Source organism: Dermacentor variabilis, chromosome 4 (assembly GCF_050947875.1).
Source record: "Dermacentor variabilis isolate Ectoservices chromosome 4, ASM5094787v1, whole genome shotgun sequence".
In the NCBI taxonomy this organism is placed as follows: Eukaryota; Metazoa; Arthropoda; class Arachnida; order Ixodida; family Ixodidae; genus Dermacentor; species Dermacentor variabilis.
Genome location: NC_134571.1, coordinates 218720582 through 218742619, shown reverse-complemented (window position 1 = coordinate 218742619; position 22038 = coordinate 218720582). Strand labels below are relative to the sequence as shown.

At 45.5% G+C, this 22038-nt stretch overlaps 1 protein-coding gene across 1 annotated transcript; it reads right to left on the bottom strand.

The window, feature by feature from the left end:
- Positions 1-1783: 1783 nt before the first annotated feature.
- Positions 1784-11950, bottom strand: LOC142578149 (uncharacterized). The gene is made up of 4 exons (XM_075687558.1): positions 11512-11950; positions 10303-10395; positions 4516-4574; positions 1784-2007 (listed from the first exon to the last, which is right to left on the bottom strand). The coding sequence occupies exons 1-4, from the start codon at positions 11663-11665 to the stop codon at positions 1816-1818; spliced, it is 498 nt and encodes a 165-aa protein (XP_075543673.1). The 5' UTR covers positions 11666-11950; the 3' UTR covers positions 1784-1815.
- Positions 11951-22038: the final 10088 nt, after the last annotated feature.

Here is a 22038-nt window from a genome sequence, read left to right as displayed (position 1 = left end):
AGAAGCCAGATATGACGCAGGCAACGCCGGCACAACCGCCAGGCAAGCCAACTGCTTCCTGCAATCGACGGGTGGCACCCTACCCATCTTGAAGGGCTTCGTTGGGATCCGAGCGGTCAATCTGCATAAACAGCGGCTCCAATGTCTCCGTCCTCGGCGAGAGCTCCGTGGGCCCTGAGGTTCATCCCCGACCTTGGACGTCTCTCGTACTCGACCGGTGCATCAGACGGGCGAGAGTGGCGACTCTGAACGTGACCATCGGAACATCGACCATGCGGCTCAAGGAGGTAGTGATCGAGCCCTTGCCAGATGCCATGGACCTAATTCTTGGTTCGGACTGGCGCCGCGCTGCTAATGTTGACGTCACGGTCCACCCCGCTAACAACGTCACCCTCGTCCCCGTTCAGCCATTGGTGAGTAAGCCACCGGGTCATGCACTAAGCGCACACAGTGCGCATCGCGTCGGAGAGATCCTAATAACAGCCTTTAGCAATCGCAGGGTCCTAGACGGACTACCGGCGAGCGATATCGGCTTCGTAGAGCTGAACACGAAGGACCCCGGTCCTGGCGAAGATTACACCAATCAGATTGAAGAGGCAGTAACCAAAATTTCCCGCGATGCAAACGCTGACAAACGAGATGAGCTGCGTTCAATTCTTCATCGTCACCATATGGCGTTCACCACGAGAAAAGGCGCACTGGGGCTCTGCGTTCACGCTGAGCACAGCATCGATCGCAGGGACGATATTCCCGTCGCGTCAAAGGCCATATAGATCCTGCCCCGCGGACCGCCAGTTTATGAGAGAATAGGTCAATGACTACCTAGCTAAAGGGATCATCCGACCGAGCCAGAGCCAGTACAGCGCGCCTACCATTGTAGTGGATCAACCACACCACCCCACCACGCCCAGACGAATGGTCTACGACTACAGAAAATAGAACGAGAAAACCATCAATCCACCTTACCCGATGCCAATGATGGAAGATGTAATTGACGACATCATGAGGGACGTTTCGAAGTACTTCACTGTCTTGGATGTGAAGTCGGCCTTTCTCACGGTGCGAGTGAAACCTGGCGACATTCACAAGACCGCGTGCGTGACGCCAGATGGAAAATACGAGTACCTACGAATGGCCTTTGGATTTTGCAAAGCTCCGCAGACCATGCAGCAAATAATGCGCAACATGTTTGATGGCTTGAAGGGAACATTCACTTACATAGACGACGTCGGCTAGAGACCAGCGACGGTCCCTGAAGCGCTGTCATTACTCGACGAGGCGCTGAGTACACTGTAAGATGATTTACACCCCTAAGGGATTTTTTCAGTGTCTATAACTAACCCCCTGGCAACCTTGAAAAGGCTGGCTTTTATAGGGCATTACACCCTTATGATGGTTATTCTATATTCCAATAACACCCTATCCCTTGAGGGTGTTTTGAACAACATATTACCCTTCGACCCATGGGGTGTAAGGGTGTGATGAGGAATATATTACCCCTTCACCTATCGGGTGTAATGAGCAATATAATAGCCCTTGCTATAAGGGTGTTGACGTACGGCATTTTGAATCGGGTACATATGCACTTCATTGTATGTTTCGTAAGTCTACAGTCAGGCTAGCACACAGAAATGTTATGTATGGTGTGCATACAATAGGTAATGTGTTTCCAAACGCACGGCATAGCAACTTTGAGAGAAAACACATAATCACGTGCGAGTTTTCTGCGTGAAATGGTCCTGTTTACCACAGATACAGAGTGGCTGCATCGAGAGTCATTTATTCTAGCCTCCTGTACAATATTTAGAGCTTGCACTAAGCCTTGTATGTGGTGACAAGTCTTGTGGCCTTTCTACATTGAAGAACAGTCTCATTCAAACCAAAATTCCAGGGCACAGGCGAGGATGGTGATGCCTTTGTGTAGCTCCATTCCAATGTCCTAAGGCGAGCAATCATAGATGAAGCCATTTCTTCATTTATCGCTGTAGCCATCTGCTTCTTTTCTACCTGCAAAATGATTTGTTTTAATTTGATTTAATGTCAAGAAAAGTACACGAAACATGACAAGCAGCGCTTCCCCGCATCATTCACTATAATATTTCAAGATCACATGAAGACCAGGATAAAGAAAACAAGCACAGACAGTGCTTACTTCCAAGAAATTGTTATTTCTAAAGGATAAGGCATTTAATCTGCCACATCATGAATGTAGGAGAGACAGGCTACACAATTATATGAGGGCAATTCAGAAATTATTGCCTCCAAGCCCACTACTTTGCCAATATTACAGCAAACATTTTGAACTCTTTATCATTGATGCACTTATGTTTAAGCTATCGAATGTCATTTGCCTCACCTTCCTATCTCTTCTCGTTCCAGAGTAATCAAGCAATTCATCGCATCCAGTGGTGACGTCCAGTTGAAACAGCAGGCTGTAATTGAATTTCTGACTGCGGAAGGTTGTGCGCATATCAACATTCATGGCCATCTGACTGCAGTTTACGGGCATGCCTGTGTTGACGTCAGCACTGTGCGGAGGTGGGCAAGGACTGTGAAAGACCAAAATCCTGCCGCATCAAATCTCCAGGATCAGCACCGAAATAGACGGCCCACAATGGCTTCTGATGAGTCATGAACATCAGGCAGATGAGTTGACTTGGGGCAATCGCATGATCAAGCAACACCAGATTGCAACAACACTCACTATTTCCATTGGCTCAGTGAGCCACATCATTAAAGACCTGCGTTACAAGAAGACTTGCGCTAGTTGGGTGTAACGGCAACTGACGACTGACATGAAAAAGTCGAAGCATAGCCAACAAGTTCAAATCTTCTTGTAACCCAGGAGGTTCTTAATTATGTGGTTCACTGAACCAATAGAAATGGCGAGCGTTGTTGCAATCTGGTGATGCTTGATCCTGCGATTGACCCGATTCAACTCGTCTGCCTGATGTTGATGATCCTCATGAGAAGCCGTTGTGGGCCATCCAGTTCAGTTCTGATCCTGGACGTTTGATGCAGCTGGATTTTGATATTTCTTAGTCCTTGTCCACCTCCGCACAGCGATGACTTCAACACAGGCATCCTCGTAAACTGCTTTCAGACGGCAATGAATGTTGAAGGGCGCAGAACCTCCCGCAGTGAGAAATTCAATTACAGCCCGCTGTTTCATCCGGAGATCACCACTGGATGCTATGCATTGCTCTATTACTTTGGAATGCGAAGAGATAGGAAAAAGGGGCAAGTGACATTCTATAGCTTAAACATCAGTGCATTAATGATAAAGAGCCAAAATGTTTGCAGTACTACTAGTAAAGTAGTGGGTTTGGAGGCATTACTTTCTTAACCGCCCTCATATTACAGCAATAACGCTGGGCAGTTTGCTTTTGTGCGTGACATCTGACCCAAAACTACAATTTAGAATGTGCACAAATAAAGATGCTCGTGTTGAGCACAATAAATTGCTTACAAATATATCAATCCTTTCTTATGCAATAAGTTTACAATGAGAAGCCACATCATCTAACTGCAACTTTTCCCTACAAGCAAGTTATATTGAAAATAAGGTGCAGCCATGTGCTTCGCTATGCATTGCAGGGTAACCATCAAGAGGTACTTTGACATTAATGCCTTGTTCCCGAAAGCAATAGTTTAAATGTCAACCATTATTTCACAGGACGTGGTGGCCACAAGGCAAAAACAAATTCTGGGGTTTACGGGCCACAACAATGGCCTTGCATGCATCGGTTAATATAACACATGGCATTGTTGTTTTGCCTGCCTCCTCAGCAATATACATTGTTAATAGTAGAGATCAGCATTTTCAAAGAAGCTTGCTCCTTTAACAACAAGAAGCACAAACGATGGTGTTCTTCAGATTCCCCAGGCAAACAATGCAAGCAAGGAAATCAAATGTACTGAAGGGTGCGGGACCAAGAAATGTCTCGCTAAAAACTTGAGTCACAAGAAATCCTAAGCTGTAAAGCTTCTAGTTAAGATAAAAGCGGAGGTTACTGTGTGCTAGTATTTATTCTAGAAAAGCCATATAGAACAAGAGACAAAGACGAAATAGGATGACAGCACATGCTGCCCTAATGTCCTAACGAAGAAAAAATATAGCAACTATCTGGTGATGGGTGCTTTGCCAGATTGCAAGGAATACAGCTGCAAACTCAGAACTGAAGCCTTAGTTAAAAGCAAAAAACAAACAGAGAAGGCATTATCAAAGTGGCTGACTTCAAAGTGGGATTAAAGGAACAATGCATTAGTAAAAACTGGATTGCACTCTGAAAACAAAAGCCCCTTCGTACATATGCTATATTGTGCTCTGGAACCAGGCAAAATAAATTATGTTGGTATAAACATTGCTGCCATGTGATATATGAAAGCATGCGATACAATTGGCTCCTGAAAAAAAAAAGAGGTTATTTGAAGTGCTATGTGGTGTCTTCTATACACTGACGTCTTTGTAAGCACTTGAGAAATATGAATGAAATATGCCATACTGCCACTCACAAACAGCCCGACTTGTAGACTGCAGTTTTCTGCACCCAACAGGAAGTTTTGATATTTTCCTGAAACAGACATACGATCATATTGACAATAAGGTTGAACAAAATAGTCACAGTTCCTTAAAGAGCCCCTCACCAGGTCTGGCCATTTTGAGCTGACAAGCGCAGAGCATACACTGCGTGATAACGATAGTGTCTGCAAAGTATCACATTGCTACGCGCCGGAGAAAGACCTGAAATTTCAAACCGAACGCCGTTTTTCCTTCCCCTCGCGGCCGCCGCACTTCAAGCCGGAGGATGACACACATGCTAGCGCACCTACCTACACATGTTTGCACTGCAACGTCGCTTGCGGTGACACGTGACTTCGAGAATTATTCAAGGCAACATCTGTTGTTTGTGTAGTATGTTGCTTGAATAGACGAAGTAAAGCTTACAGAAATAATAAAACAAACAATATCTGCATGTTTTTGTTTTACTTTGCACCGCAGCAAGAGAGATGTACTTTCATTTCGTCTGCTTGTTCCTAAGTCGTGCAGTCCCGCGCACAGATACCAAAACTACGTCATTTTATACAGTTTTCTTGTGCGGGATCATGCACTGTGATCCACTTGTCTCTGCGTCAGTATTCGTGTAGCACTGACTTATATCCCTAGTCAGCTATACTCGTATACAGCGCGCAAAATGGTGCGCTGTGCGAAACAAGACAATCACAACAGCTCATGCGGGACGCAGTCAGCAGAAGTGCGCCATGTCACGAAAAAGTGAGGAAGAAAATGAAGGCGGGGCTTGTGACATATGCATCACGCGATCCTCAAGGTCCGGTATGGAAGAACGCAGGGAAGAAGTTTCACTTGCAGAGGCTAAACGAGGCGAGTGGAGAGAGTGTCTCGCTTGGCAGTGGAGCTCGCCTCCTGAAATCATGGGTTCGTGGCACTGAAATATTTCTACATCGACTGTTAATGAGCCGATTTGAAAATTTTTTGTGGCAGAACGCTCCCTAGAGGACACGTAACAACTTGCAGTGTATAACAAAAATGTGCTATGGGGCCTGGCGAGGGGCCCTTCTAAGCATCTACACTGCAATAAAATTTAGTGGAATCAGTTTCATGCAACCAGACCGCCCCCCTTCAGAATAACATGCTACTTTCAACTGACAATTTTCATTGGGTAGCCCATGTACCTATAAAGGATTCATGCATAAAGGGTACGCACACAGCGACCAAGTGAGCACTTCACCATTACACAAAGCAATAGCAACACAACGCTGCTACATTCTAAGCCTATACATTTTAAAATATTGTGTAAATCTCATGCACTCTGGAAATCCTTGTTATGCAAAGCATGTTCCACGTAGCTGGCTATCCAGTATTGTTCAGGGTTTCATAAAAGGTTACCATGTAGACCAATCTGGCAAGGATTAGCTTCCATAATAAGCAATGGATAAATTAGCACTTCAAAGACCATCTGTGGTCATTATTGACCAGAACTATCTCCTAACTTCCTCACCACAACAGAAAAGAGTATGTGAAAGGCAGTTTTCTAGGAAACTAAGACAATAAAAACAAGCCGTTGGCACTACTGTCTATAGAATGCAAGAAACTACACAAAAAGATAGAGCTTAGACTGCCATTGCTGCTTTTGTTACTTTCGGCTTTAGTGATCTTAGGCTCCTAAATTCGCCTCACTGGTGTGCTCTCGATCACTTGGTTGTCATGGTGGTTGCTCTGCAAATGCTTATCAAGCATGGTTACTCTAAAATATTCGACACAATTATTTGTAACATATTCAACGAAAATTTATAAATGTTAGTTGAGAGCATTACTTGTTTCGTTTTCGTGTTGTTCTCTTTATACTAAACATCACTAAGCTGACCTTTATTTTTTTCCTAATATCTGACCTACACAGTGGCTAGTAACAACCCCTCTGTCAGAACTATTCGGCATCTCTACAACAAAGAAGCCCTACCTACACCTTCTGACATCATCTTAGCCATCTCCACTAAGCAAGCACATAATCCTGCTGGTATTTTTATTACAGAAGTTTTCACTAAAGATCTTCCAAGCAAGAACACTTTAGCATCTCATCATTTAGATGCTTTTAAGTGGAACAACACAGTGAATCCAAACTTAACAGAATTTTAGGTACTTTAATGAAAGCACAGTTAAAGCCTTTCATGTATGAAGTTTGTCATCTGCTTTCACTTGATCTTGCTGGTTATCTGGTTGTGAGTTACACTGAGATCAAACATTCTAATGGCCAACATCTTTCATCTGTGAAGCGCAGAAAACATTAGTGCACTTGTCAGTGTTGTTACGGCCTTCTTAAATCTGATGATTAGGCTGCTGGCTTTTTAGCACTCTAGTATCATTGTACACATTGATCATTTTTAAGTTTTATGGAATTTTACTAAATGTCCTGTGGCAGATGGCATAATTCTTGTCCTTGAGCTAGATTATTTGAAGAGGTGGACATTACTAGCATGAGAAATCGAAAGACATGTTCAACTAAACAAAAAAAATCACTAACTTCATAACTAATTATTTTACTGCACATATTGCAATGTATGAATTGTAGCCAGTGAGCTTGGAAGACATATGCATTTGAACTTCCAGGATGACACCAGTTTAGGAATATTTTCCTGATAAAGATCAATACACAAAGGTGTTCCAGTTACTTTTGTGCATCAGTGCATAAAAGCACATTTTGTTAAAAAAGTAAGTGGAACAACAGTGCATTCTTACGGCAAGTTTGATGGCGCATATCTCCAAACTGGCGTCATTCTGGAAATCAATTCCAAGTGGATACACCTTGTAATCTCACTGGCTATGATTCGTAAATTACAATATGTGCCTCATATATGTGGTGGCACTGGCAAGCACTCCCAGGGTTCTACTAGGAAACATAAACACCCAAGAAAGTGGATGGGGAAACGGCGCCCGCGGTAGCTCAATTGGTAAAGCATTGCACGCGTAATGCGAAGACGTGGGTTCGTTCCCCACATGCGGCAAGTTGTTTTTTCATCCGCTTTCCATCAAGTTATCATTTCTTTATTTCATTTATTAATCACAAGTAATTTACCCTAACTTGTCCTTGGCGTCAGTGTTTGTTGGCTTCTTAGGATATGATTAATAACCATCGGCTTCCTCAGTTAAGCTCCTTTATTTTCATTTATCTGAGCCATAAAGTAATTCATTCGAAAGATAATTAATAAATTTTTGTTAATTAGTTTAATATGTTTCGATTTCTCATGCAAGATATATCTGCCGGTTGGAATATTCCTGCTCAAGGACTAGAATTATGCTATATGCAACAGGGCTATATTTCAAAATTCCACAAAACTGAAAATCATCACCCCATATATACACAGTGTGAATTTAAAAACAAGCTTCAGTGAACTATATAGAATCAGCAAATGGCCAGTGTAACTAGCCTGATCATCCTGGAAATCTTTTGTAGCTTATAAGCATAGTGCATTTCAATTCCACATATAGGAGTGAAAATTTTTCTTGAAATCAGCTTTTTCTTTTTAACAGCTAGCATCCCTGCCAGTTTGCTCAAACATAATGTTGCATGACATCAACAGTACTGCACAATCATACTTTTTCTTGCTCACAGCCTAGCGATGTGGCTTTAGCAGCTGAGATAATTAATGTTCATGCAGATAAAGCTCAGAAAACAGCGCGATAACTGCCAAGAAAATGCAATCATGCGTTTTGTTTACAAAAAAGCATGTGCTCTACCTTCTGCCAGGTTTGTTCTCCATGTCAGGCTAGCACGGAACTTGCACAAGAGGCACCTTTTCATCCATGAAGATATCTTATATGGTTATGGTGGTGTCGAAACATGACATCAACCATAAGACTTTAAGCTATTTTATGAAACAGTTATTTGTACAGATAGAAAAGGCGCCAATTTTGAATTTGTCACATTTGGTTTAGAGTACCATAGTATAAATGGCTCAACTAGTACAGGTACGCAAACAGGCTAGTTGGTATTCGTCGATGACGTTACACAATGTGAACTCGACAAAGGATGGAGAAAGAGGCGATAGCATTTGTTTCATTTCTCGCCACTTTTGACGTCCTTTGTACAAGTCGGCGCTGTCGAACATCATGGATCAACTAGTACAGCCTGAAAAAAATATGTCATGAAAGAAAACTTGGCTTTCAACCTCGACAATTCTGTCTGTTAGGTATTATGGTTTCTTTAGAACTTATTTCTTTATACAAAGTCAACCCATCAAGTAAAGCTTACTCAGAAAGAAATGAACAACATCAACACCTCTCAAGGCACACGCATCAAAGGAGTCAGAGCATCATACACATTACCTTTAAGTGCAAGAGTATTCTTTTTCTTAGGCAAACTGCATTTCTAGCTTCTGAAAGCCTATATATTTATTTGCCACAGCTATGGGAAAATCACAAGATGGAAAAAGATGTGTTGATGCAATTTCAACTATTGTGTACAACAACAAAAGGTAAAGCACAGGAAGTCTCACTGCTCCTCTGTCTAATTCAGTTTCATTTGTCATGTCCACTCCTATCCTGATGGCAGCAGAAACAGGAAGACAGCAGCGTGGTTCAGAAAGTAGACGAAGGAGCTGATATCCTAGCTGACAAAGAGTAAAAAAGGGAGCCGGTCAGGCCTTGTAGTGCAGACTTGAGACATCATTAACTAGCGCGAAAAAGACAACGGACGACAGCTAGAAGCACACAGGACAGAACTCTAGGCTTTAACTGAAATTTTGGCTACACTGAAACATACGATTCAGTGGATGCGACTACGACACATGGAAGCAACATCCATACTTCATTTTCCCTGCCTGACACAGGAGGTATCAGACCAAATCGATGGACAGGTTCATTTCGAGATACGAACACTCTTTTTTGCGAGAGCCAGGGAAGGGGTGCTTACACACCTATCACCCGCTTTTTGATGCAAAGTGCTTCGAATATTTTCATGTCGACCTGCCTCTAGAGCCGCCTGGGCAGATGAGTGCTTTGAAACTGCTCAGTGCATGAGCACCTACAACAATGATTGGCCGGATGGCCACCAGCCACTGACAACTGCCCTATCTTTGTTCCCCCAAGCGGTCGTTTAAACACCGACCTGTTTGGCTTAAGGAAACATAGGGCAGCTTTCAGTACCTTAGTGGCTGGTGGCCACATGGCCAATCATCGCCATACGTGCTCATGCACCGAGCAGTTTCAAAGCAATCGTGTGCTCAGGCAGCTCCAGAATCAGGTACATAGAGAAATATACGAACCACATTGCATCAAAAAATCGGGGAATAGGTGTGTAAGCACCCGTCTCTGGCTCTTGCCAAGAATGCCCGTAAGTGAAATTAACCTGTTCATCAATTTGTTCCGATAGCTCCTATATTGTTTCTGTCTGTCGACATTCTGTGCATTCCATGTTTCTGTGTAGCAAAAATAATTTCAGTTGAAATCTAGAGTTCTGCCTTATGTGCTTCCTGATGTTGTCTTTGTCATGCTAGTTATTGATGTCTCAAGTCTGCAATGAGCACCAACTAGCCCAAGTACCTCCTTCAACCATGCAATGCATAGGGCAGATAACCGGTGGCACATTCAAGTTACAGAATGGATGCCAAGGGAAGAAAAGGGTAGTCAAATACGGTAGAGAAGTAGGCTACCATGAAGTCATAAAATTTGCAGGCTTCACTTCGAATCAGCTAGCGCAAGACAGAGGCAGTTGGAGCTCACTGGGAGAGGTCTTCATCCTCTGGTGGAAAAAATATGTAGGCCAATTGTGATAAAAAAAAGTATACCTGTCGGCTCAGACGTCTTCACTGTCTCTTCAGCAATGTGTTGGACCAAGACAGCCAGTCGGTTCCCACGCAATTGCTTCATGCTGACTGTAACTGCATGGGCACAACAAAACAACCCACCATTAATGCCACCCGAGAATGACCACTCAATAAAAGAACCTCTCAAAACTGCAAATACAATTAAGCATTTACCAGCTTAATACATACATATATAAAGGCCAAGAATAGTTACAATAACCGTACGCTTTATAACTAGAGATTAAAATAAGGTAGTGAAACGTACAATAACCGTAGGACGTTCAGTGCAATTCATTTCAGAAATACTGTTGACCACTGACAGGACGCCTTAGCCAGGATTCAGTCACACAAGAAAACATAAATAGTAGTAGTAGTAATAAGCATGCCTGCGTGAAACCAAGACACGAGATCAAGGACGAGAAAAAAATTGATTAGGCTCGGTGTACTTATTTATAGAGAAAGATAAAATTTATAAACAAATAGCGTAACCACGCGTTCACCCGCAACAGCACCAGAGCTTCTAGAACAAACGAGCACAACTTAAAAGGAGGGATAAGTACATAGCCGGGATGGTCGCGGTTCTATTGTTTTGCATTAGTTCTAGTCATGAAAGCACAAGCATTGCAAGCTACCTGCGCCATTACCTATCACGTGACCTCCGACAAAAAACAAAAAAGAATACAATTGAGTGCAAATACATCAGCGACATTTAATAGGGTTGTCACACTGCACCCTTATGGCCGCGATCGATCCTGACTGGAATCGAACTTCTGGGCGCGTTTGGCTTCGCTGCACAATCTGCGGACGGGAGCCAATCGCGGTCGAAAAGTTCCATCCAGAACGGGCTCGATCGTGATCGAAAGTGGCCCTGTGACACCGGCATAAGTTTGCGCCCATCTTTGGTAACAGAATGAACCAATTAGTCAAACCATAGTATTATTTACCTGCCTGCGCCGAATACTGACGCGTAGCACTACTTAATTCTCTACAACTCTAGTTGAGGACACGTGAACAATGAAACATTCGATTTTTTTTTCTTTTTCACATTCGGTGCCCGTAGGCTACGCCAGGAGTACAGATACTACACTCGCATCCAACACACCTTGTGCTGTCCTATAAGAAATTACGCGAAAATTACTACCACAATCACGCACCATAAAAACGCGATGCTGAACGTGACTACGTACGTACCTTTTATATGAGCAGTCCATGCGCCTTGCAAGAGGCCCTCGGTTTGAAGGCGGAGCGCTGAAACGATGTGCACTCTGGGCACGCCATTTCGTTTACGTAGTGGATGGACGATGTTGGCGATGCATTCCGCCGAAAAACAAAACGTCCACTTCATCACTGTTCAGGCCGAATAGAAGATATTTTCTCCTTCGCCACGAATGACGGCCGTCGTAGGCATAGTAAACACACTGTCACAAAGAGACACCGACGTCGTAGGCCGCTGCTGCCTTCTTTTCTCACGCATATTCGCGTTGCCTTCACTCTGGACGCTCACTTCACGTCGATGAGCGCAAAGTACACGAAAACAACGAGGTGGTACAAGCTGAACGCAGCAAAAAACAATCCAATTACTCACAACTTCAAGAATGTCACGGACAACACACCATAACACACATGCAGCCGGCGGTCCGCCGCGAGACGCAGGAAATGACGTAGCGGCGACAGCGGCGACACCCATCGGGGGAAGTTATTTTAATTTCGGTTTCGTTTCAAGGCATAACTATAAATATTCTTTTATACTACGTGGGTATATTACTTTCCAAGCTATTTATTTTACGCTACCTCTAAGCTATTTTCTGTGTTTACGGGTAGTTTCAGTGGAAATTTATTCGCAGAAACATTGGCTGATATCAGATCAAATGGAATGGCAAAGGTGGACTGGTAACTGCGTGTAAGTGGATTCATCTTCTATATATATATATACTTTTTTTAGCTTGGACGTTCATTTGTAAAGAGACGTGGCCCTTCCTGATTGTATAAGATGGAGAGGTACTTGCGAGTTTGTCTTTTGTTTTATGCACAGAAAAAGAGAGAGGAAGAAAAAGAAAGCTTTAATTGGCATTTTTAAGAAGTTCACAATGCTCATATTTCTTAACTGGTGTGCTCACGCAAATTTTAAATAGCTTGGACGAACGACAGATGTAGAAGTACTTGCATAATAGCTTTCTAAACGTATACGCGATACCACAAATTTCACATGTGCAGAACTATACGAAAACCTTCAGTTTCCAAGTATGAAAAGTCGTTCTTTGCGCGGTGTCGTGAATGTGCAACCGAAGCGAATCCAGTTCTCGTTTTTTTTTTTTTTTAAATAGCGGATGAGCGAGTGGGGCCGATGACCGCTCAAACGAAAGAACAAATTTAACAACGACTCCCCTTTGGTGGACAGCACCGTGAGTTGTCGTTGTTATAATCTGATGTCGGTCTTTGTCTTACTGCAGTTGCTTAGAATAGCAGTTTGACGGGTAATGAGGAAGATATATTCACAATCGAGGCATTTTGTGACAAGTCATTTTCAACCCAACTACTCTCGCCCTCAAACTACCGCTAGCAGAGCAATTTAGTATTGTTCCCATTCAATAGCTGCGCCTATACAATCGCCGAACCCCTTTGCTCGGCGAGGGTGCAGCTGTGGTAAAGGCTATTGAACAACAACAATTTCTTGGCAAAGTGTGGGAACTGTGATGACATTTCGTCTGGGTGTTGGCTTTAAGCATTCTCTTGTCTCCCCTTAGTACCATACTATCTCTCCTCTGCGCTGTTGCATGTGAGTACAAAAGTAAGCGCTGCACCTTTTGCACTACTTTTGCGGAGTGGGGGAGGGGGGGGAGGAGGTGGCTAACGCGTAGTTAGTCTTCCAGAGGGCACTGTGTCGATGGCCAGGGTGTTTCAGTGGGCATTGTGACGGCCAAAGAGGTCCAAAGAGTATTGTAGTGATGCCCACGAAGTTCTCGCTAAAAGGACTCGTACACGCCTTCCCCGCGTCCCTCTCATGTTCACTATGCACGCTCTCAAACCACCCACCAACGCGGCTGGCAAGGCAGTGACAGCAGCAGCAGCAGAATTGGAAAGGGTGAGGGAGGAGGCATAGAAAGCTTCGATTTAAAATCTGGCAGAACGCCCATGTGCACACTGTAACCTGCAATCCAGAGCTCTGGTGTTTGGACAAAATTCAGTTTCATTCTACAAGGTATTTCTTTCCCTTATTGAGCATGTGCACCTGTCTCACCCATCTCGCGATGGGAGACGGGCGAGTCTCGCGCAGGTCTGCATACGCCAAGACATCGCGAGCGTACTTGGCAGGTGGGCAATTGCGCGCACACTTGAAAAATGCCTCGCCACTGTTCCGTGAACAAAGATGGGTCTGCAAATGCCCCGCAAATTTCTGGAATCTCGTTTTATCTACAATGATTGGCTTAATGTCCTAATCATGCATGCAATAATACTGTCTCCAATTTGGGAGGGGAAACATTTCAGTAAATAGCGCTGTTAGTCGGTGTTGTAAATACTGTATGCATCGCAAGTTGTACGTTGGTTCTCTATACTTTCTCATACTATTCTCCCTTTCTTCTTGAGCACTCCGTTCTGGCAGCTGTTTGTAAGCCAGTAGAACTTTCCTTTACTAAACAACTACAGACTTAATAGTTTCTTTTTGTACAGCCAGCTTCGTAAATTGACGCAGACGCGAAGCCATGAGCGTTTTGCACGGCTCTTTCTGCAGATGTTGCTTGAGCAAAGCATTGTGGTGGGTGAGAAGGCTCATGTTTGCCAACGAACCTACCTTGTTTATAAACTTGAGAGAAGCAGAACGAATTGGGGTTATTGATTCGGCGAAAGAATGTCAGGTGGGGTCAAAGCTTTTCGAATCGGCGTATCTTTTGTCCGCGTATGGTTCGTCGCGCCCTTTTCTGCCTGTTTTGTCGTGCTTGAAAGAAACCTAGACGACCGCACTGCATTGGAGCAATTGTGGCGCATCCAGCTGCATGATGCCACGTGGCCTGTTCATTTTGCTGGATTCCTGGCGTCCCAAAATCAAGATCTGCACTAGCTCTGCCTTGCTGAAAACATTTTGAACATGTTTCTTTTGGTTAAATATTCAATACTAGAAAAAGTAGGTGCGCGCTTTCGGATTCCGCGGAATTTGTGCTTGACGACATTTAAGAACTGTGTGCCACCTAGAACACTATGACACAATAGATAGTAGTGCTTAAGCAAAAGGTTTTTCGCAGGACATATATAAAATGGCTCATCAAAACAGACAGTTAAACAGAGGGGGACTCTCTTCAGGAGTTTCGTCGGCATTTAAAGCCCGACATGTCTCGGGGGGAAGGGGTTGGGGTAGGGGAGGGCCCACTTCTGGATCCGCCACTGGTTTGTAGTGCCGTGGGACACGCTGTCTCTTCGTGCAACTGTATGTTTGTCAATGTAATAAAAATAAACAAAAACACCCTTGCACCCACCCCCAATATTCTTAGTCAGTGCACCCTTTCGGTGGGTAAAAGGGTGTTACGGCATCGACAACTGTCCTATGCTTCGCAAAAAGTCATGATGATGGGATGTTTCTTGAATGAAAACACCCTTCAAGGGTGTTATGATTCGCAATTATCACCATCAAGGGTGTAAATTATTTTACTGTGTAGGGTCGCCCTCAACGGTGTGAAGATGGACATCAGGAAGTGTCAGCTTGTCCGAAACCGAGTATCATTTCTTGGCTACGTTATCTCCGCAGACGGTTCAATTCTAAACGAGGCGAGAGTAGCAGCCGTGGAGAAGTTTGAGCCTGAGAGAGGCGCCAAAAAGTTGTATTCGCTTCTGCAATTTGCTAACCATTACCGCAAGTTCATACCAGAGTTTTTGAAACTCACACACCCACTGCGTCAACTGGTGTCGAAGGATGTTCCATTCATCTGGATGGGAGCACACCAGGAAATCGTGAACGGAATGAAGAGAGCGCTTAAGAATCCTCCGCTACTGGCAAACTTCTGTTCAGACTGCCCAACGCAGGTACACGTCGCCGCATCACCAACCGGACTCGGAGCGATGCTGATCCAAACGCAAGAAGGAAGAGAACAGGTCATCGAATACGCAAGTCGATCTCTGAACAAGCATGACTCCGAGGAATGGACATCGACGGACACGTGCGCCTGACGACAGCCGCAAATTTTGGTTAGGCCGTGTGAGCGGCGCGCACTCTCATAAGTATTGCGCCGACCTGTCAGACAGCGTGTTCCGCCACCGCATTGCCGTAACGTAGATCACGAGGATCACGATACTTTGCTCCCCGCAAGAGACCCTTGAGTAAACACGAGGCAAGACTCATCGCACCGATGCCCCGGCCACGGTTCCTGGGACTGTAAGAAGAGACGCTAGGGTGAACACGGGGCTTCGAGCGGGGCAAGAGAGAAGAGCCGGAGGCCAGCCGAACCAGAGGAACGGCACGGCAGACGAACGAGAGACGCTGCCATGGAAGGCAGCGACGGAAACACGCTTCACGCCAACGCTCTGCAGATAATAAGCAGTTTTCATTTAAGCAGGAATCCAGCCATTTTCATTGCTGTCACTGGTATCAGTAGATGCGATTTCCATCGCATAGTGCGCGCATGTGACACAAGACCTATGTACCCAAACCACCCTTTGCAATAGAGGTACATGCTCCGCGGACGATATTAATCTGTAAGCTATGTCGAATCTTGCAAATATTTCAACAGAGCTAGGCGCAATAACGCGTGCTATAACTTGGGCTGGTCGGTGCATGTCGGTAGGAAGCGAGCAGCAACAGCACCGAACAACAACGTCTCGCGGCTGAGACCGACGAAGGGCTGACTTTGAACCGATATCTTATTGAGCACGCACCAATATGCAGGATGTCTCACTTAACTTTAGCCAGTTACCTAAAAGATAGAAAGTTAGAAACTGCCTAATCGGACATTTTGCAAACGCTCTACCACTTTCTAATTGAAGCCGTTTGCCTAACCCCATTGCTTCTGAAGTTGGTAAATTTATCTTTACTAATTATGCATTTAGGCAGAATACAAAAATAGTGCGACTTACTCCATACAGCAGTCAGCAACATGCAATTAGTCACGTCGTCTTAGAGTGCAGCGGCGTAATTTTACACTCTGGCTAAAGTTAGCTGGGACGCTATGAATATTGCTTTGTGCGCAATAAAATATTGGACGAAAGTCAGCGCTTCGTCGGTCTCAGTGACGTCCCGCTGTCCGGTGCTGCTACTCGTTTTCTTCACACACTTTAGGCTTCTTTTTTTTATCTCGGCCATGACAGCCGCATTTCGATGGGGGCGAAATGGGAAAACACCCATGTACTTAGATTAAAGCGCACGTTGAAGAATCCCAGGGGGTCAAAATTTCCATTCCCCCACTACAGCATGTCTCATAATCATATCGTGGTTTTGGCACGTAAAATCCCATAATTTAGTTTAATAAAATTTTTTACTTCAACCTTTTCGTCTATGAGTCAACAGTCATCCGTCAGATTACCATGTGCGTTCGCCGTATTGCAAACACATGTGCGATGTCGTCTGATATCATCATCATCATCATCATCATCATCAGCCTGGTTACGCCCACTGCAGGGCAAAGGCCTCTCCCATACTTCTCCAACAACCCCGGTCATGTACTAATTGTGGCCATGCCGTCCCTGCAAACTTCTTAATCTCATCCGCCCACCTAACTTTCTGCCGCCCCCTGCTACGCTTCCCTTCCCTTGGGATCCAGTCCGTAACCCTTAATGACCATCGGTTATCTTCCCTCCTCATTACATGTCCTGCCCATGCCCATTTCTTTTTCTTGATTTCAACTAAGATGTCATTAACTCGCGTTTGTTCCCTCACCCAATCTGCTCTTTTCTTATCCCTTAACGTTACACCTATCATTCTTCTTTCCATAGCTCGTTGTGTCGTCCTCAATTTGAGTAGAACCCTTTTCGTAAGCCTCCAGGTTTCTGCCCCGTAGGTGAGTACTGGTAAGACACAGCTATTATATACTTTTCTCTTGAGGGATAACGGCAACCTGCTGTTCATGATTTGGTAATGCCAGCCAAACGCACTCCAGCCCATTCTTATTCTTTGATTATTTCCGTCTCATGATCCGGATCCGCCGTCATTACCTGCCCTAAGTAGATGTGTTCCCTTACGACTTCCAGTGCCTCGCTGCCTACTGAAAAATTGCTGTTCTCTCCCGAGACTGTTAAGCATTACTTTAGTCTTCTGCATATTAATTTTTAGACCCACTCTTCTGCTTTGCCTCTCTAGGTCAGTGAGCATGCATTGCAATTGGTCCCCTGAGTTACTAAGCAAGCCAATATCATCAGCGAATCGCAAGTTACTAAGGTATTCTCCATTAACTTTTATTCCCAATTCTTCCCAATCCAGGTCTCTGAATACCTCCTGTAAACACGTTGTGAATAGCATTGGAGATATCGTATCTCCCTGCCTGACGCCTTTCTTTATTGAGATTTTGTTGCTTGCTTTATGGAGGACTACGGTGGCTGTGGAGCCGCTATAGATATCTTCCAGTATTTTTACATATGGCTCATCTACACCCTGATTCCGTAATGCCTCCATGACTGCTGAGGTTTCGACTGAATCAAACGCTTTCTCGTAATCAATGAAAGCTATATATAAGGGTTGGTTATATTCTGCACATTTCTCTATCACGTGATTGATAATGTGAATATGGTCTATTGTTGAGTAGCCTTTACGGAATCCTGCCTGGTCCTTTGGTTGACAGAAGTCTAAGGTGTTCCTGATTCTATTTGCAATTACCTTAGTAAATACTTTGTAGGCAACGGACAGTAAGCTGATCGGTTTATAATTTTTCAAGTCTTTGGCGTCCCCTTTCTTATGGATTAGGATTACGTTAGCGTTCTTCCAAGATTCCGGTACGCTCGAGGTCATGAGGCATTGCGTATGCAGGGTGGCCAGTTTCTCTAGAACAATCTGTCCACCATCCTTCAACAAATCTGCTGTTACCTGATCTTCCCCAGCTGCATTCCCCCTTTGCATATCTCCTAAGGCTTTCTTTACTTCTTCCGGTGTTACCTTCGGGATTTCGAATTCCTCTAGACTATTTTCTCTTCCATTATCGTCGTGGGTGCCACTGGTACTGTATAAATCTCTATAGAACTCCTCAGCCACATGAATTATCTCATCCATATTAGTAATGATATTGCCGGCTTTGTCTCTTAACGCATACATCTGATTCTTGCCAATTCCTAGTTTCTTCTTCACTGTTTTTAGGCTTCCTCCGCTCCTGAGAGCATGTTCAATTCTATCCATATTATACTTCCTTATGTCAGCTGTCTTACGCTTGTTGATTAACTTCGAAAGTTCTGCCAGTTCTATTCTTGTTGTAGGGTTAGATGCTTTCATACATTGGCGTTTCTTGATCAGATCTTTCGTCTCCTGCGATAGTTTGCTGGTATCCTGCCTAACGGAGTTACCACCGACTTCCATTGCACACTCCTTAATGATGCCCATAAGATTGTCGTTCATTGCTTCAACACTAAGGTCCTCTTCCTGAGTTAAAGCTGAATACCTGTTCTGTAGCTTGATCTGGAATTCCTCTATTTTACCTCTTACCGCTAACTCATTGATCGGCATTGATCGGCTGATAGAACTCGGCGAAAACAGTAAGCCTGCATTCTTCTTTGTTGTTCCTACAAGTTGCCGCGGCGATCCTAGCTTTTCTGCCGAAGGTATGAGCTACACGGAACCAAAATATTGAGGTATACGTGAATAATATATGAGACTGTAACGTTAACTTCCTCCCCGCTATTAATATCAGCGACTAATTCGCAATCGCCTTCTGAGCAATATCACATGCACGTTTCGCATGACAGCGCTTCTATCACCAAATCGAAGAAGTGCCAAACCATTGTTTGGCGGCATGGGCAAAGTCTCTAATTTTGTTTACACGGACGACATGGGTGATATTCCGCGGCAAATGCGGCATCGTGCCTTAGTCGCACGCACTTCGTAGTGCGCAATAATGCACGCCCTTTATTGGTATTTCACGTGTGAATTTAAGCCCGGTGTGCACAGCTGTTGGGAAGGGGAAAATATACACGTCGCCGCGAGACGGAGGTATAATTATAGCGTGAGAAACAGAGAATCGAGCATTCAGGGCAGGTATAACGTAAAGCTATTCCAAGTTTTTTATTAAAATTCTGCAATCAGCCCTCCGCGATTGGTCAAAAACTTTTTTGGACCACCCCCACTTCACCCGTATATCATGCGATGTCACAAAAACCGCCATAGCTCCCCATCTGATATGACGTGTACACACTGATTACGCATCATTTGGCCGAACAAAAGGAAAATAGTTATTTCTGATTAGACGCCTTTTCGTCATTAGCCCTCGGCTATTGGTCAAAAGCTTTCGCGCTGAACCCACTTCACCTGCCTCTCACGCGACGTCACCAAACCGCAAGAGCTCACCGCGTCAGAGTGACGTGTACACGTTCAAGATGCATTTATATGCCGAACAGAATTGCATTTTCTTCTGAAATGCCGCAGGCTGCCCCATTCCGAAAGGAATAAAAGATGGCTGGCGCCGATCGCTCAGGCACTGGTTACTCTCACCTGTCGGAGATAATTGGTTTATTTGCGTGTAATAATATTTTTCCGTGGCCGTGTAATGTTTTCGAGCACTTTCGGCACATTTACGACCACATTCTGTCAACTCTTCTTTGCTGAGGATCCGTTTTAGCGTCATTCTTAAGTTTTCGTTGCATGCCGCCGTGATTGTCGACAAGCCACCGCAAGTTAAGGGAAGGCGGACCAATCGCAGGCGCCGGCACAGCCCTCGTCATCGGGTTATCGATTTTCAGAGCAGTGGCTCGGCCCCACCGAATCCATGGGCTCCTTGCAGGCGGTGCCTCCTCTCGGCGGGTCTGGCCCGCCGAGAGGAGGCACCGCCTGCAAGGAGCCCTCTCCCCTTTCTGCCGGGACTGCGGCGCGACCGAAACGTTGGAACACTTGCTGTGTGAGTGCCCGCCTTTCTCGAACGCGCGCGCGGCCCTTGCAAAGTCTACCGTACACTAAACCTTCCCTGTGCAACGGTGGACAACCTACTACAACCCTCGTGCAGCATCTCGAGCCAGAGGCGCCTCTTCCGAGCGTTTCTGGTGTTCGCCGAGGACATCGCCCTAGCTGATCGCCTCTGAGCCCCCTCCCCACGCCTACGGCGGTTCGACCGCTGCTGCTCCTTCCCGCTTTCTTCCACCACTTTTAACGCGATAGCGTTAAGGAGCTCGTGTCGCAGAAAAGCCGGTGTCGTCGGCGTCGGTGTCGGCGTCGGTGTCGGCGTCCGCGGCGTTGGCCGTGAGCGATAAATCCCGGCAGGCACTTCATAAATAAAAAGCAACTTCCAAGATGGGCTGGGTGGGGATCGAACCAGGGTCTCCGGAGTGTGAGACGGAGACGCTACCACTCAGCCACGAGTTCGATGCTTCCAAGCGGTACAAACGCGCCTCTAGTGAATGCGGTGTTGCCTTCGAAACGAGCCGTGCAAAGTTATACTGCGGTGTACATCGGTAATTATGAACATGTAACTTACAGAAGTCGCAATTACACGAGTAGCGAAGTGCGTTTCCGCTGCATTTCTTCTGGGCTTTCCGCACACGCAGAGCCATCTTGCGGCAAACATAGAAGACCCCCTCCTCTCAATGTACGGCGCTGCCCGACAGATGGCGCGCCACGCGCGCATTGGAGCTGTACGAGGACCGGTGCGAGGCGGGTCGCGGCATGGACTCTCTCTCCCCTGACAACGCTTCGCCTTGCTCCCTCTGCAGAATCATGCGGCCTTCCTTTCTTTAGATCACTATCTGTCTATCTTTCGGCCCGTGCCGATCACGACGTTTGGCTGGCGTGCATCATTTCCCCCTCCGAGATACCGAGTTCTTTGGTTCGTTCCGCTTGCTCAGGCGCACGTTTCGTTGCTGCGCCGAACGCTGCGTTGCTCGACCATATGGCTCGACGCTCACCGCGTCCGATGCGGGGCGCCTCGTAAGTGATGGCTGCCCTGTAGCCCATTGTCTTACACCCCTTGGCGGGTCGACAGGAACGCTGTCGCGTTCCACTCTTGAAGGCGAAGCTTAAGCGTCCTCCCATTTTTTTTCTATCCCTTCCCCCCTGTGCAGCGCAGTTGAGGTGTCCTCATCTGAGAGACAGTTACTGCACTGCACTTTACCCCAATTCTTCCTTCCACAAATAAGAATCTCTATCTCTCCGTCGAATCCCTCTCCACTTGAGCGTGCTCCACGTCTCTTGTGAGCCAATTCGATAAGACAAGCCGCTCAGTGTAGGCAATGTCATTCGTTTTTGAAGAAAACAAAAGTGACCTCCTATGAACGATGGGAGCGTCTGATTGGTCTGTTCAGACAACCCTTCGAGTGACCACCTGATGTTTGCATCGGTGGTTACGCAAATTTGACGTCAGGAAATTGGAATAAAAGCATATTGGAATATGTTTGCGCTATAGGGCCACACGCTGCACTTTCCGTGCCTTTTCATCGCCATTGAGGCGTGAAAGTGTTGCTACCGAGCAATGAGAGAAGCGCCGACGTTAATCCTCACCCCGCGATGCTCTGCCGGTGTTCGCGTCTCTTGGATTCAACCGAAGAGGGAGACACGGCGCGCACAAACCGAGAATGTCTTCACCGCCCGAGGGGCTCAACGGGAGATCAGGG

Excerpts from the sequence above, each read along its gene's own strand:
- LOC142578149 (XM_075687558.1), bottom strand. The coding sequence starts at position 11,665 with ATGAAGTGGACGTTTTGTTTTTCGGCGGAATGCATCGCCAACATCGTC. Across the intron at positions 10,396-11,511 it reads ATGGACTGCTCATATAAAAG|TTACAGTCAGCATGAAGCAA; the intron begins GTACGTACGTAG and ends GTGCCCATGCAG. Across the intron at positions 2,008-4,515 it reads GTCTACAAGTCGGGCTGTTT|GTAGAAAAGAAGCAGATGGC; the intron begins GTGAGTGGCAGT and ends ATCATTTTGCAG.